The sequence below is a fragment of the Rhinoderma darwinii genome, chromosome 2 (genome assembly GCF_050947455.1).
Source record: "Rhinoderma darwinii isolate aRhiDar2 chromosome 2, aRhiDar2.hap1, whole genome shotgun sequence".
Lineage (NCBI taxonomy): Eukaryota > Metazoa > Chordata > Amphibia > Anura > Rhinodermatidae > Rhinoderma > Rhinoderma darwinii.
Window position 1 is genome coordinate 255,580,198 of NC_134688.1, and position 16,384 is coordinate 255,596,581.

General features: G+C 39.4%; 1 protein-coding gene across 1 annotated transcript in view; it reads left to right on the top strand.

Annotated features, from left to right (window-relative positions):
* The window catches only part of COL16A1 (collagen type XVI alpha 1 chain), a 176,895-nt gene that overhangs the window by 70,685 nt on the left and 89,826 nt on the right, over window positions 1-16,384 (top strand). The window contains exons 9-14 of the mRNA XM_075853167.1: window positions 69-113; window positions 2,783-2,818; window positions 6,777-6,803; window positions 14,509-14,571; window positions 15,165-15,206; window positions 15,624-15,668. Coding sequence (XP_075709282.1) covers window positions 69-113; window positions 2,783-2,818; window positions 6,777-6,803; window positions 14,509-14,571; window positions 15,165-15,206; window positions 15,624-15,668 — 258 coding nt within the window. The remainder of the gene's footprint in view (window positions 1-68; window positions 114-2,782; window positions 2,819-6,776; window positions 6,804-14,508; window positions 14,572-15,164; window positions 15,207-15,623; window positions 15,669-16,384) is intronic.

Consider the following 16,384-nt stretch of genomic DNA (forward strand, 5'->3'; position numbering starts at 1 on the left):
CTAATGTGCACAATTTTAGCTTGGTCCATTGGAATAATATTATTAATATCTTCTATTTTCATCTGTAGGGGGAGAAGATTTCTTCAGGGGTGCCTGTAGACTTTCCTCCAGAGGTGAGTTTATTACTTTAAAAAGTTGTTTTTTTTGGTCTTTTAGTCATCATTCACATAAAGAATTCAGATTACAAAGCCATGGAGTCAACGGCAAATTATTACATTTTTGTATCACAGCAATACATTGTGAATAAAGATAATAGAAGTAGAGTGGTCAAAGCTGTTGTAAAAACCATATGGCCCTATGCTGATCTACGGTCGGTTCAGTTGACCCACGGAAAGTTTGAGTGTAATATGTAATATGGAAGCTAAATGGCAAATTGTTCTGAAAATTAAAGGTTACATACTCAAAAGCAGGTACATGATATAATAAAGGTGGGACTGTGCCTCTGATCATCTAATACTAAGAAGTCTAGTATAAGAAAGTCTATTATAACATAGGTGATACTAATAATACTGTATTTCCTCCATGCTAGTAGTGGTAAAATAAAGCATAAGCATCCTACTAGGATTTTGTAACCTAATGCTGGACAATATAAACCTACAGATCCAACCATAAATGAGTAGTTCACAGAAAAGACATAAAAGTGTCCAATAGTTGTGAACAATTGTTAACAGATGTGCCAGTGGGTGTAGTTGTTATCAATTTGTAGCAATAGGGCCATCGATAATGACTAGATCCAGTTTTTCCCTTGAGTAGTTTACACTACAGAACATATTTTCTTTCTTCATCCTTTACTATTGTAGCTTGTTTTTTCTTTCTTTTTTTTTGTTTTACAAGGACATAACAAAGCACTATACACGTCATAGCATCAAACATTATTACTAAAAGCAACATCTTTAGAATGAAAAGACGTATTGTGAAGTCATAAAGTAATTATAAACACAATGGTTTATTCAAAAACAATCAAACACTGGCACAAACAGCCACTGGCACAATTTAATGTTTTTTTGTTTTTTTTTTAATTCGTCTGATAAACAAGGTTTTAATAAACTCTATATCCTTTATTGCTTTCTGGACTCAGTAATCAATTTAGATTACTTTTAGTTCCACCAATGCACATGGTTAATTCAGGGCATTCTTTGCAGTCAGTAGAATAGATTAAATTAATGTTTTATGCATGTATTTGCGGTCATACCATGATCACATGGTAAGAATTTGTAGAAGCGAATTATACTGTGTGTAAATCTAGACAGAATCCATAACGTGTTTGGATCACACCAGGATACTTTTTGTAAAGGGACCAAGTACGTACGTGGAGAAAGCCCATATAGCTGCTATGGGACACCTATTGAGAGGGGGCCCAGGCAGGGCCGGTTCCAGGTTTATGTGAGCCCTTGGGCGACAGACTTAGTGGGCCTCTTTGCAGGGGAACTCACTGAGGCTGTAAAATGGCAGAAAACGCCCAGAGTTTGTGCCCCCATATAGAAGTTGGGCCCTGTTTATACTCCCATATAGAAGTTAGGCCCCCAGTTTGTGCCCCCATATAGAAGTTAGGCCCCCAGTTTGTGCCCCCATTTAGAAGTTAGGCCCTGTGTATGCCCCCATATTGAAGTTAGGTCCCCAGTTTGTGCCCCCATATAGAAGTTAGGCCCCCTTTATCTCCCCAGATAGAAGTTAGGCCCCCAGTTGGGACCCCATATATAGTGCCCTCGGTAATTAATGCCACAGTTCATTCTGTAGATAGTGCCACACACTGTAGGGGGTTCTCCAAGAGCGAAATGCCCGGCCAGAGCGTCGGCAATGCTCTGGCTGTTGCTTCCGGTCCCAGAGGAGCCCTTGATGTCACGCTCTGGCCGGGGATTCCAGTCCCGGAGGAGCCTTTGACGTCACGCTCTGGCCGTGTATTCCAGTCCCGGAGGAGCCCTTGACGCCATGCTCTGGCCGGTGATTCCGCTCCTGGTCGAGCCCCTGGCATCACTATCATATGAACAGCAACGCTCTAGATAAATAATCTTCAATGCATGAGTTAGCATTGCATCTACGTTAATGTCATGTTTGAGTTGTCATCTAAGGCCCTATTCATATCCCGTTTGTGCTATCCGCCGAGTGTATACGTTTTTTTTAATAAAAACGAGGACCATTGAAAACGTACACAAACGTTTTTTATAGCGTATACGTTTAGCGTATACTCATACGTCGGTATACGTCTCTGTCTGTTTTTTACCTAAAAAGCGTATACGTTTGTTTTTTTTTAAAGTGAATTCTAATAGAAAAAAAAAACATAAACAAAAAAGGAGGATAGATCTACTGTATGCAAACGGATACAAACGTATAGCATTACGTTTGCATACGTCGGCCATTAAGATCAATGTTAAAAAAAAACGCTACGTCGCGTATACCTTTTTTTGAAGTACAGAATACCGTAGCAGACTATGCTTTTTAGTACTTTAAAAAAAACAGTATCCCAACGTAAACCATGAGAAACATAGCCCAAACAGATGCTGTTTTGGTCTACGTTTGACCCATTATAGTCTATGTATATGCCGAGTTATATGTTTCAATACTTTTTAAGTGTTTAACAAGTATATGCTCGGCGGATAGCACAAATGCGATGTGAATGGGGCCTAAGCGTGAGATCACTGCAGTGTAATCCACAAGATTCATGCAATATACAGTCTATTCTTTTATTTCTCAGCTGTGCTCCCTTTGCTTTGGGTTTTTAAAAAGTTGTAAAACATAATTTCAATGACTGCATTTTGACCATCTTTTCCTCTTTTTCATGCAGTGTTCATCATGTGCATTTCGGCTTGCAGAACCTAATGTAAGTACTTCGCTAACACTCCTTCAACACTTATTTCATGCCATTTAATACAATTTCCCTTAAAGTCAGTAGGTACAGTAATTTCAATTTGAAACTATTTAAGTTCACACTAAAGTCATTTTTTAGACTTCCAATCCACACTTCATTTACACATACTACTAACATACCGGGGACACATTTTTTGCCCGTATTTGCGATCGGACTATGTCTGTTAGACCACACCTGGCTAAATTTTCCAGAGTGGCTCTAGTACAGCTTCTAGTGACCCTTCATGATCATTTTTTTTAACCCCTTGGCGATATCTGCTGTACATGTAAAGCAAAAATGGCGCTGGCTCAGGGGCTGAGCCTGCACCATACGCGGTGGTAGCCGACTGTTTTATACAGGTGACACCCACCTGCAACGGTCAAAATTGAGATCCAGGTCGTTCCCTCAGATGCTGCGGTTACTTAATGACTGTGGCATCTTAACGGCAGGACAGATAGAGGGGGGTTTCTCACAATCCCCTTGATCGGCCCCCTGCAAATGCAGCATGCTGAGCAGTTGCCATGGCAGCCGGAGGCCTACTGAAGACTTCCAGGTCTGCCTTCTGAGACTGATTATTAAGCCATGCCAGAGGCAGAGTTTAATAGGAGAGCACAGAAAAAAGGGGTAAACTGCTATACAGAAGTATCACAGTGTATTGCATGAGCGATCCAGTGATCGCATGGTAAAGTCTCCTATGGGGACTAAAAATAATTTACAAAAATAAAATTGCCGTGTTTGGAAAAGTCTGAACGATTAAAACAGTTTCTGTTTTTTGGTCACCCTGCTTTCCCCAAAAAAATGTTTCTTTTTGTAAACGTAGTAAAAAAATACCCTATATTTATTTGGTATCGCCATAAATATTTGGTTTCGCTGTAATCGCCCTGGCTTACAGAATAAAGTGTAATTTTTGCTGCACAGGGAAAACGGTAGAAACAAAACTAAAAAAAACAACGCAATTTCAGTATTGTTTTTTTTTAAATTCCACCCGCACATTGATTTTTTTTGAGTTTCTCAATACATTATATGGTACATTAAATGATACCATGAAAAAATAAAAGTCGCGTCGCAAAACATAAAGCCCTCATAAGGCTTTGTGGATGAATAATTTAAAAAAAGTTATGGCTCTGAAAAGGCATAGATGAAAAAACGAAAACGGAAAAACTAAAATTGTCAGTGTCTTGAAATGGGTTAACAAGAGAAAATTCAGCCTGAAGACCAATTTTACATCACGATTTTTCAAACCACCGATGAATAATCAGCGGTCTGAAAACGTTTCCATCAGGATGATTCGATTCTCCCCATTAGTTGCTGAGTGTTATTGTTGCCTAGCGAAGGCTTTCACAAGAGCTGTTTGCTAGGCAGCAATACCATCTGCAAACTGAAATGTTGATACAAGTGGCATTTACATTTACAGATCGTGTTGCCAATAACGCTCATTTTTATGGTGAGGCAATCAATCAAGATCAACAATAGTTCTATTGTTTATCATTAGTCTTCTCCATATCTACACTGGCCAATTATTGCTGCAATCAATCAGAAATTAGCGAATTGTAATGATAATTGAACAGCGTAAATGGGCCTTAATCAAATGTTACCAAACGTTCCTAAGTAGCGTAAAGGCTGTCGAATTTTCGCAACGGAATTCTGTGTGGAAATTCCACAGCATATGCAGTAGCAGCAAAGTGAATGAGATTTAGAAAATCTTACGGCCAGGCTGCGGGGAAAAAAACGCAGCAAAAACATTCATAAATTGACCTGTGGGGCGGATTTTAAATCTGCAGCAGGTCTGCGTTTTTGTTGCTTTTCTGTTGCGGGTTATGTAAAACCTGCAACAAATAGTCAAGCGTTGCGACTCTGCCGCAAAATTCGTAACTCAGAACAAAAAATATTTTTTGTTTTGTTATTAATAAAAAAGCTTATACTTACCACCCGGGCCTTGTCATAGCGACGCTTTCTACTGTTCTTTGTTTAGGCCAGCCTCCTGGGATGATGTTTCATCCCATGTGACTACTGCGGCCAATCCCAATGTGGTGCGGTTTTTCGGACGACGTGTGTTGCCGGTTTTAGGTTGGATACACTGGGTAGTTTTACGCAGCGTATCTGACCCGTGGGAACCCGGCCTTAGGCTGGGGCTAGACGTAGACTTTTGTTTTGTAGTAAGCAATAAATCGCTGTCCATAGGAATACATTAGACTAGAGTATTTATATCAGTACAAAAAAATCGCTGTGATATAGGTGTGACAAATCGCTGTCCACTGGAATACATTAGACTAGGGCTATTTATCTGACTATAAAAAGTCACTGTGATATCGCTGTGATAAATCGCTGTTCATAGGAATGCATTAAGTAACTTTAAAATCTCCTGGCAAGAGATTTGCTAGCGATTATCTTTTAATCTCTACATGCTGGGATTTCATGTCCAGCCTAGCCTAATCCGACTAGCTGAATAACCTAGGATCAATGAAGAATTAGCTGAGTGATCTTATTTATCTTACACCTATAGAGGCTTCCGTGTTTGTTTCTGCGGAGTACCACATAACTGAGCAGTTGCTACATAAAAGTATATTATCACTGGAAGCTCAGTCTTATAAGGCTATGGTGGTCTGGACAGAATGTTTAAATGTGAAGGAAAACATACTGCACTTCATTGTATTCCATATTGTATGAAAGTAGTAAGACAAGCAGCAGCTGTGGTTGCTTTTTTGGAATGAAGACCCAACTGAACATGAATGGATTCATTTCATGATTATGTCGAAATGCTGAGTTAAGATGGAAAAAATGTTAGAACAAAAGCAGCTGCGCATTTCTTTTCCAGGTGCTAATAGCCTCTGTACATACCTGTACTATAGAGAGCGGGAGTGACTATCCCGTCTGCATGCTTTATTTGAGTTAAGGTCATCTCCTGGTTATTCGGCCTGTAGGCTAGGGTGTGCCCTAAATCATCCAGACATCCCCATGAAAGAAATAACTGAGTTATTAATTATTACAAGACTACATTTTCAGAAACGGCAGACAGCTACTTATGTAGAACGCGGGAGCTGGATACATGCTCCATGTCTCAGCCTGTCCAATTCTGCTTGTTTTCTGCTTGTGTGAGCTTTGATAAAAGGCAGATGATACTAGGCGCAAGAGAAATCAACGAAAAAAGGCAAGCAAGAAAAATAAAAGCTGATAATCAAGAAATGGCTTGAACATAATATAACCATTATATGAAGGGCTCCCAGTGTTGAATATCTACACGCTCACAATACACATGATCGTTGGCTAAAAGCTTTGATACTTCATTTAGACTTCTCATTCAAGTCCCGTCTACTATTTTATTGCAGTCGGCTTAAGCTGCCCATACACCTACAAAATCTGCCGACCGAACATGCATGATTTCGATGGGGAGAGGGGATAAGCCGCTGGCAGACCCCAGGAACAAGGGATCGAGTATGTTGAAATCCAACATGGCAAAACCTTTTTTCATCTGACATCTGCCATCGGGGGAGAGTTGCGATATCCCCATACACATTAGATAGGCGGCCGGTCTTGCCGAAATGGACTTTTAATTGAACGTATATGGTCACACTTAGTTACGTTTGTGTTCTTTCACTGATAAAAGGTGACAATTGTGCTTAGCTCCAAAATACTGGTCTTGTCTATTAGCCTAAAAAGTAATGGTCTTTCAATAGGTATGAAAATTGCTTAAACTCAGAGGTGCACCAACGAAGGTCCGAGATGAGAACTTTCCTTTGGGGTGGCACCCTTCTTTGAATAATGGGGCAGAATGTTGGCAGATATACAGTCCATCTCAGCACTTTCCCATTTCCAGGCGGCATTTCACTTTTTAACCAGTGAAGTTAAAAGGCTAGAAGCACCTCCTGCTTAGACTGTATGGTATCTAAGGCCATATGTTCATTCTAATCTGTATTTTTGTGTTTTTGAATAGGTCACAGCTGGACCACAAGGCCCGAGGGTAAGTGTCTACAGTAGAAAAGTATATCTATTCTTCATACTGTATGTTCAAATATTTGTCTTACGTGCCTTGGTCTGACCACCATCTTACTGACCCTAGGACAAGTAAGCGCCCTTTGAAGCTATATTTCTTGTTTGTCAGTACACACATGCATACTAAGTTGCTTAAAAGCCACGAGTACTTAAGAGATTCCATAATGGCTGCAAGTTTACCCAGGAAACTAAACTTTAGTACATTTAAATTGGATTTCTTAAAGTGTACCTGTACTTTCATAAAACTTTTGAAACGTCATAGTGACATGCCAGAAGTCTTGATTGGTGGGGTCCGAGCACTGAGACCCCCTCTGATCGCTAAAACAAAGTGACAGTAGAGCTCAGGTGATCAATAAGCCGCTTCATTTCTGATCGGCTGTGCTCATCCTTCCTCGGAAAGCTGAGTGAGCGGTGTACGGACTCACCTGAGCGCTTCTGCTGCTATGTTTTAGCGATCAGAGGGCGTCTTAGTGCTCGGACCCCCACAGATCAAAATGTCACTATGACATGTCAAAAAATGTCTAAAAGTTTAGTTACAGTTACATTTTTGGATTTACCATATTTGTGGTCCACACAATGCACACAATGAGATGTTTTGTCTCTAATGTGTTGAAATTTCAACACGTTACAGACTAAATATTGTATTTAAGGCACTATTTTACATCCATATTTGTAGGCCATAACCAGGAGTGGAATATAAAGGGTGCACTCACACGTTGCATATTTGTTTTGTATTTCCACAGCATAAAAATATGCCGCGGAAAACTACAATGTATGTCTATAGGAAAAATATTTTATAAATACTGATGCAAATACTGACCAAAGTACTGCCATGTGAATTGTGTAGACCAGTAAACAGCACAAGCATATTTGGAACCAATACAAGTTCCATCATGTAGAATGGATCCAAATTACAGTGGTAATGTTATCCTATTATTCTGTGGAACCTTCACAGAAAAAATGGAACCTGCCATATACCAGACCATATTCCCCCCCTAGCACTGAAGTGCTTTAACCCCTTCCCGTCGTAAACAACTTTCAGATTTAAATTTTCATCTCCCCCCCCCACCTTCCAAAAGCCATAACTATTTTTCCGTCGACATAGTCCTATGAGGGCTTGATTTTTGTGGGACGAGTTGTCGTTTTTTGTAGCGCCATTTATTGTGCCATATAATGTACTAGGAAACGGGAAAAAAAATATTTGTGGGGTAGCAAATGAATAAAACTGCGATTCCTCCATTGTTTTTTGCGCTTCGCTTTTATGGAATTCACTGTGTAATTAAAACAACATGTTACATTTATTCTGCGGGTCAATACAATTACGGCGAAACCAAATATATATAGTTTTGTCTATATTTTACTACTTTTACAAGTAAAAAAGTAAGTGTGTCGCCAAATTCTGAGAGCCATAACTTTTTTATTTTTCCGTCGATTAAGTGGTATGAGGGCTTATTTTTTTGCGGGATAAGCTGTAGTTTTTAATGATACCATTTTGGGGAACATGCAACGTTTTAACCCCTTTTTTTTACGGTGTACATCGTGCGGGTTAAAAAATGATATATTGTAATAGTTCAGACTTTTACGGATGCAGCGATACCAATTATGTTTATTTTATTATTTTTTTACTATGCTCTAGAGGGAAAATGTTTTTTTTTTAGGCTTTTAATATTTAATTTTTTTAATGTATTTTACTAATCTTTACTTTTTTTATTAGTCCCCCTAGGGGACTTCAATCAGCGATCGTTGGATCGCTTGCACGATATAGTGCAATACCAATGTATTGCAGTATATCGTCTTTCTGACAGGCTTCTATTAAGCCCTGCCAGAGGCAGCACTTATTAGGAGCACAAAGATGGCGGACCTGGGGCCTTCACTAGGCCCCCAGGCAGCCATAGCAACCATTGACAACCCGCGATTGCATTGCGGGGGGCGCGATGAGATGCTAGAGGGGGTCGTCCCCCTCTTTCTAACGATTGAAATGCTGCGGTCACTATTGACAACGGCATTTAATGGGTTAAATGAGCTGGATCGCGCTGGAGAGCGATCCCGCTCGTTACTGTGAAGTGTCGGCTGTAACATACAGCCGACACCCACATCTTATGGAGCAGGTTCCCTCCGTGAGCCCATTCCATACTTCCCTTACCCGGCTATGACGTATAGATATGTCAAATGTCGGGAAGGGGTTAAAGAGGATCTGTCACTAGTTTAGTAATGCTCAATCTCCTAGCTAATCTAATCTAGGCGCAGTCACACTGATAATGCTGGTGAAAATTGTGTCCCAAAAAGTGTATCATTTTAAAAGTTATGAGCTTTTTTTCTAAATATGTAAATGAGCATTTATTATACAACTGGGTGGTAACTGCAGCGATTCTCCTGGGGTGGAGCTACCTCACAGCCTCTGACGCTGTCCTATCAGCATGAAGCTGCTTCACACACAGTATGAGAGACTAAGGCTGGAGGGAAGGGGATCACTTCAAACAGCCATATCTCGGACTGTGGACCACGTAGAACAGCGGTTCTGTTGTCATATGAGAGATATCACTAGTTGAAAACACAGTCGGGAAAGGAAGCTGTATAATTTATGATCACACTGTGTTGCTGGGCAGGGAAGGGGGAGAAGCTGTATGCTGATTGGACAGCGTCATACAGGAAACATTACTCCGCCCAGAGTGAAAAGAAAGAGTCACCTCCTATTTGGCAAGTACAGCCAAATTAGCAAATGCTCATAACTTTGCAAATAATAAACGTTTTTGAGAACAAATCACACTGTAGTTATCAGCATCATAGTGCCTATTAGATTAGTTAGGAGATCGGGAATTAATAAACTAGTCACAGATCCTCTTTAAGAGGAGAGAGTATAGTCTGATATGGTGCGCAATACGGTCCCATTTGTGCTCTGCGCAGCGTATCTGACCTGGAACCCGAAGCACCTTCCGTCCGAAAAACCACACCACATTGTGATGCGGTTTTTCAAACGGAATTTCCACTGTGGAATGCAGCGCTGGGGTAAAAAATCTAAACTTTCATACTTACCCCCTCCCTCTTTTCTGCACGTAGTCCAGCCTCCTAAGATGACGTAGCAGTGGTCACATGGGATGAAACGTCGTCACATGGGATGAAACGTCATCCCAGGAGGCCAGACTGCAGGATGAAGGAGAGAGTTCTGGGTAAGAATGATTTTTTTTCCTGAATGATTTTTTTTTTTCCTGAGTTGCGATTTTTACGGTGGAATCGCTGTGATTCCGCCGCAAAAGTTGCAACACTTGGCTTTCTCTTGCGGTTTTTGCATTCCCATTGAATTAAATGGGGAAAACCTGCAACAGGAAATCAATGAAAACGTTTTTTTTCCGCAGCGTGGGCATGAGATTTGATACATCTCATCCACTTTGCTGCTACTGTAAATACTGCGGAATTTCCGCACAGATTTCTGTTGCGGAAATTCCACAGCATTTACGCCACGTGTGAACCCGGCCTAAAACTACCCTGTGTAAACCCAGCCCCAAGTAGCTAAGTGCACTTACATGTGAGATGCAATATTTTGCCACAATCATTATATGTAATTGCAAACATTTAAAAAATAAATCTCTGAATATTATAAGCAAAGATTGGCAGCCAAACTGATCCTCAGATTAAAAGAAGCTGCTAAACATTGTGTCATAGGGTCATAAGTAATACAATGTGATAACATTTATAACTGATATGTAGTGATGGAATTACCCTGTATAGTTGCCCAAATGGGAAAAATGAACATAACTCTGGCATTTCATGAATTGATAGAAACGTAATGACAAGTTTAATATAATCTAGAAAACTTATACTAATTCCAAGGGTTGAAAGGAATAATTTACTTGCGTGATATTATTGGGAGTATTAAGCAATGTTATTTTCTTCCAAAGAAACAAGTTCTAACATAAAACTTAATCACATCTTCATCTGATAAAGGAGATGAATGCTCACATATGTTTATTCATTTTATTATGACATTTTTGTAAAGACTTTTCATCAAAAGCAAAAACAAGTCACATATAACTCACACCGTGAAGATACGTTTCTGCCCCGACTGACAACTCTTGTCCAGTTGATGTGTTATGCTTATCTAGCTTTATATATTCTTCATCTTGTATCTGAACCCAGTTAAGGCTTTGCTCACATCACATCTGGGCCCTATATTTGGCATATACCCAGGGATAAGTTTCCAGTGTTTATGCCAAATGTATCCATAAAGCTCCATTCACCTGACGGAGGCCAAAAGAATGTCCTTTTTGACTATGTCGAGCAAGTATACATAACTTTTTTTTATGTAAACAGAGCCTAACAATTTGCAGGTCATATTATTATGAATTGGAAGGATGTAGAATAAGCTGTATTATCCAACCATGTCCCATTGTTTTGTTTGCCAAAGTACTAATATGGAGGATAAAGATTAAAGCATTGTTTGAACGTCAGCAAAAGTAGTAAAACCCAACAGTAATTATATTAAATTTATCATCATTATATAATTTCGCTCTGCATCCAGTACATTCTGTAAAAACTTAGAATCTGAGCTCAAACTGCAGTTACAGCTGCCACGATTTCAGGGATTCACAAATGTTTTAACGTAAGGGAAACCCTGGTAAAAATTCATCCATCCTAAAGAACCTCAAATAACATGGATTAACCATTTACAGCTATTGAGCCCAATTATAAAGTCTGTAACAGACCCCCTCCACCGCACCTTCTATGTGCCATTTATAGAAGCAGTATCATCTTTGGGCCCTTTCAGACACAAGGCCTAGTGTGACTGAACCCTTATAGCTATGCCCCTGACACTAGTAACATGACCGTAACAGACAGAACAACATTGCATGAACAAAAAACAATTCTCACACTTCGTCTAACCTTCTGCTAGGTAACATAACATTGTGCCAAATATACCACAATATTTATTGTGCATTATTCTTGGCACGAACAGAGACAGTGAATGGGAGGGCAGGAAAAAAGCATTAAATGGTTTTAGATGTGTTACATTTTTTTCGGCCACATCATGCCAAGCATCGTTGAACTTTGAATCTTTTGAGCTGAAGGCCAACCCACCATTCCCTTCATTTAAAGTAAGCCCCGGCTGGGTTCCAAGGAACCCGCTGGGTTTTACAGAAACCTGGTTGGCAAAAACTCTGCACTAGCTTGATCTAATAATAACCTATACAACATTACAATTATAACATCATACTATAGAATTACGTGGTAAGTATTTTCCTAATAAAATAATTACTTTCTCATAACTCCAAACAGTAGATTCACAACGTCACCATTTTCATTATGTATTTATTTAATGTCTTAAATGATCACAGAAAAATCATCATGGAGTTTATTTAAACATTTGATCGTATTTATTGCTTGTTTATATGAGGTAAGATTATAATAACATTTAAACTGCACAAAAAAACATATATAAACAAGATTAGAGAGTTTATGTGTTTAGTATGGTTGGAAGGGAGAGTGGAAAAGCTAAGATGTAATCCCACCATGTTCCTCTACATCGCAGGACAAGAAGGAGGCTCGAAAAAAGATTTAAAACATTTGGTTTGTGCCAGAGAAACCAGTAATTCCATTATGCACAATTTGTTAATCTAGTGGATAATAGAAGACGTTGATGATGTTTAATACTTGTAAACTCTATGTCAACAAACTGCTGTGGGGTTAGCAAGCATATCCAAAATCTATCCAGTTCAATTTTATCACCCACTTCCATTAAAAATAAAATAAAGAAGCACATGCAAAGTAATTAATCGGCTGTGTTTTCTTCTTGACCTTTCAGCTCCCATGCTTCATGCTCTCCATAAACTGTTAGAAACCTCGCAGAGGGGGGCCCACTGTGCCCTAGGCTGTCTCCATGCTACTAGTGAGCCCCCAGCCAGTACAATAAAGCCCCCCCCCCCATCTAAGGCCATGTGGTGCCCATTTTAAAAAGGGTTCTAGGTTTTCACCAAGTAATTATAGACCAGTAAGCGTAACATCCATTGTGGGACAAATGGTTGAGGCACTCTTCAGTGATTATATACATAAGTATGTGACAGAAAATAAGATTATAAGTAATAGCAGCATGGTTTTACTAAGGGCAGAAGTTGCCAAGCCAACCTGATTTGTTTTTATGAAGAGGTGAGCAGAATCCTCAACAGAGGAGCCACTGTGGATATAGTGTTTATGGACTTTGCAAAGGTGCATAGATGTCTAATGGGTAAATTAAGGACTATAGGTTTAGAAAGTATAGTTTGTAATTGGTTTGAGAATTGGCTCAAGGACCGTATCCAGAGAGTTGTGGTCCATGATTCTTACTCTGAATGGTCCCCGGTTATAAGTGGTGTACCCCAGGGTTCAGTGCTGGGACCACTATTGTTCAACTTATTTATTAATGATATAGAGGATGGAATTAATAGAACTATTTCTATTTTTGCAGATGACACCAAACTTTGTAGTGTTGTTCAGGCTATAGAAGATGTTGATAAATTACAAGATTTGGACACGTTGAGTGTTTGGGCATCCAATTGGCAGATGAGATTCAAAGTGGATAAATATATAAAGTTATGCATCTGGGTACCAACAATCTGCAAGCATCATACGTCCTAGTGGGAGCTATACTGGGGGAGTCACTTGTTGAGAAGGATTATGGGTGTACTTGTAGATCATAAACTAAATAACAGCATGCAATGTCAATCAGCTGCTTCAAAGGCCAGCAAGATATAGTCGTGTATTAAAAGAGGCATGGACTCGCGGGACAGGGATATAATATTAACGCTTTACAAAGCATTAGTGAAGCTTCATAGAGAATATGCAGTTCAGTTCTGGGCTCCAGTTCATAGAAAGGATGCCCTGGAGTTGGAAAAAAATACAAACAAGAGCAACTAATAAGGGGCATGGAGAATTTTAGTTATGAGGAAAGATTAAAATAGTTACTTTTTTTTAGCCTTAAAAGAGACGAATAACGGGGGACATGATTATTTGTATAAAAATATGAATGGCCCATAAAAAAAATGTATGGTGAAAACCTGTTCCACGTAAAATCCCCTCATAAGACAAGCGGATACTCCCTTCATCTGTAGAAAAAAAGATTCACCCTGCAGAGGCGACAAGCCTTCTTTACTGTGAGAACTGTGAATCTATGGAATAGTCTACCGCAGGAGCTGGTCACAGCAGGGACAGTAGATGGCTTTAAAAGAGGCTTAGATAATTTCTTAGAACAAAAAAAAAATCAGCTCATATGTCAATGGGAGCTCCTATGTCATACACAAACCGACATTAGTAAGCCTGCCAACACAATATCTGATGTCAAGTTTTTGCACATGTGCCTACCAGGCCTTACCACTGGCTGTTATTAAGTTGTCTTATTGATACAGTATAAGATGTTCAAAGTCTTACATGCACTATAGATACAAATCACAACGTTATAATCTATGTATATAAGTAAATATTAGAGTAACTCTGTGACCAAGAAACTTGTTACATCCAGGGTGGCGCCCAGGTGTATTTCATATGGGCAGAAATATCTGCCATTGATATTGTAAGTGAAAAAGCACATAGGCCACGTATACTAAGGACCTGGACATAAGAACTAACATGCCTCCCATGTAAATATCTTGATCTCAGCACAGGTTTGCAGTCTGCTGACGCGATAATATAGTGTCACTACATTACAGGGCTTTAGAGGGGAAAGAGGACAGACCGGGGCGTATGGACCAAAAGGAGAGAGAGGAGATCGGGTGAGTAGAAGTCAGACCCATTTTATCTTTTTATTCCTTGTTCATTCGGCATTATTGTACTCTACATGTACAAGCTGAAAAAGCTTTGCTGTACACCTGCCTATGTACAAATGCACCTCTGCATTTGGAATCGTTTTTTGGCATATGCATGTTTGCAATATTTTCCATACATTTTGTAATGACTCATGACAATTGTCTCTGATTCTACAGACAGGTCTGGCCAGTCAAACATCTACTCCATTTCTATAAGGCAACATTTTATCTTCAGATACTATGGACCCTTTCACGCCGAACTTGGCAATGTATAAGCATTTTACGTTAAAAAAAAACAACCCCAAAAAAACATAGGTTGCCAAAAGTGTTCAAAAGTTTGATGGCTATGGAGGCGCCTCCATAGCGGTCAGCCGCATTTATACAGCGCCAGATGCCCAGTATGGTCTAGTGCCTGATGAAGGTCTAGGATAAGACTGAAATGTCCACATGGCCCTGGCATGAAAATAAAATACTGAAATTCTTCTCCAAACTGGTGTGCAGAGCACCTCTTTTCAACAGAGTATTTTCTATTCCATTCATAAACTTCTTTTTCATCCTAGGGGGCAGATTGCATCCGGACTTCAGCAGATGGACCTCTACAGGTAAATATGAGACCAGGCACAAATATTATCCTGAAGTTTGTAAAAGAAAACTAGTGGAGGTGCTTTAGAGGGTGTAGGGGTAGCATTCTTAACTGGGCTCCAACAACTTGGGGGCTCATATTCCACCCACCCCTATAAGGATTATAAGCAGACGGTAGATAATACAATGACTTTTTACTTGCTCATGAATGTTATCATGCTAGATGGTACCATTTCACAATGTAAATTAATATATGTGAAGCCATTGACGGTTAGGTGAGGGTAGCCAAGATATAGTTTTTGCTCTGGGGCCCAGGACACACAAGCTACCCTTGTGAGAGAACATTATCTTACAGAGAATGAATGTGAAGAAATGTTCTAAACCATCCATAGTTAATTTAAGAACAGTGTAAATATAACCAACTTTTTATTTTTCAGTGTGCTGAAGGTGTAAAGGGCGAAAAGGGTGAGCAAGGAATGGAGGTGAGTATGTGATGTGAATCCTACATTTCTACTTATGACACAATAGTGATTTACGTTCTGTGATTTTAAGTTTAGGACAGTTCTGCTTTTTTGGAAGTTATATTACTTTTTCTCAAATTGCACAATAAATATTCTGCAACCGTATCCCCGGAATGCATTCTCCATATTGACTCTTTCTGAAAAACAGCATTGTTTGAAATGGCACTTAACTACACTATGATCATATGCTGGGGACCTGACATGTAGCACTTTTCTCAGTATTGTATTCATTGCATTTAACAAGCTGTGACCAGTGCCTGCTCTTATACAATTGACTCCATCCAAGATCTGTTTAAGGCCACATGCAGACTGACTCGGTTATTTCCTCTATCATTATCCATTTTATTTTTAAGAAAATAAAATGGAAATAATGACAAAAGAGGGTATACGGATAAAATCTGACACCACAGAGCTTTTCTATTACTGTAAAACTACTACTGTTCAAGCTCAACTTTTAGATTGCTCCATTGTTTCTGCTGTTTTATATGAATGAAACATGTACGGTACACTTATTTTTGTCTCAGTGCCATTATTCCATCACTAGAGGGTGCTACGGACTTTTACAAGCGTCTACCCATGGTTGGATTACACTTTCATCCTGATTTGTGTAGATCTTAGAACTGATTAAAATATCCACAGACCAATGCAACGTTTATTATTTTAGTTACACACAAGAG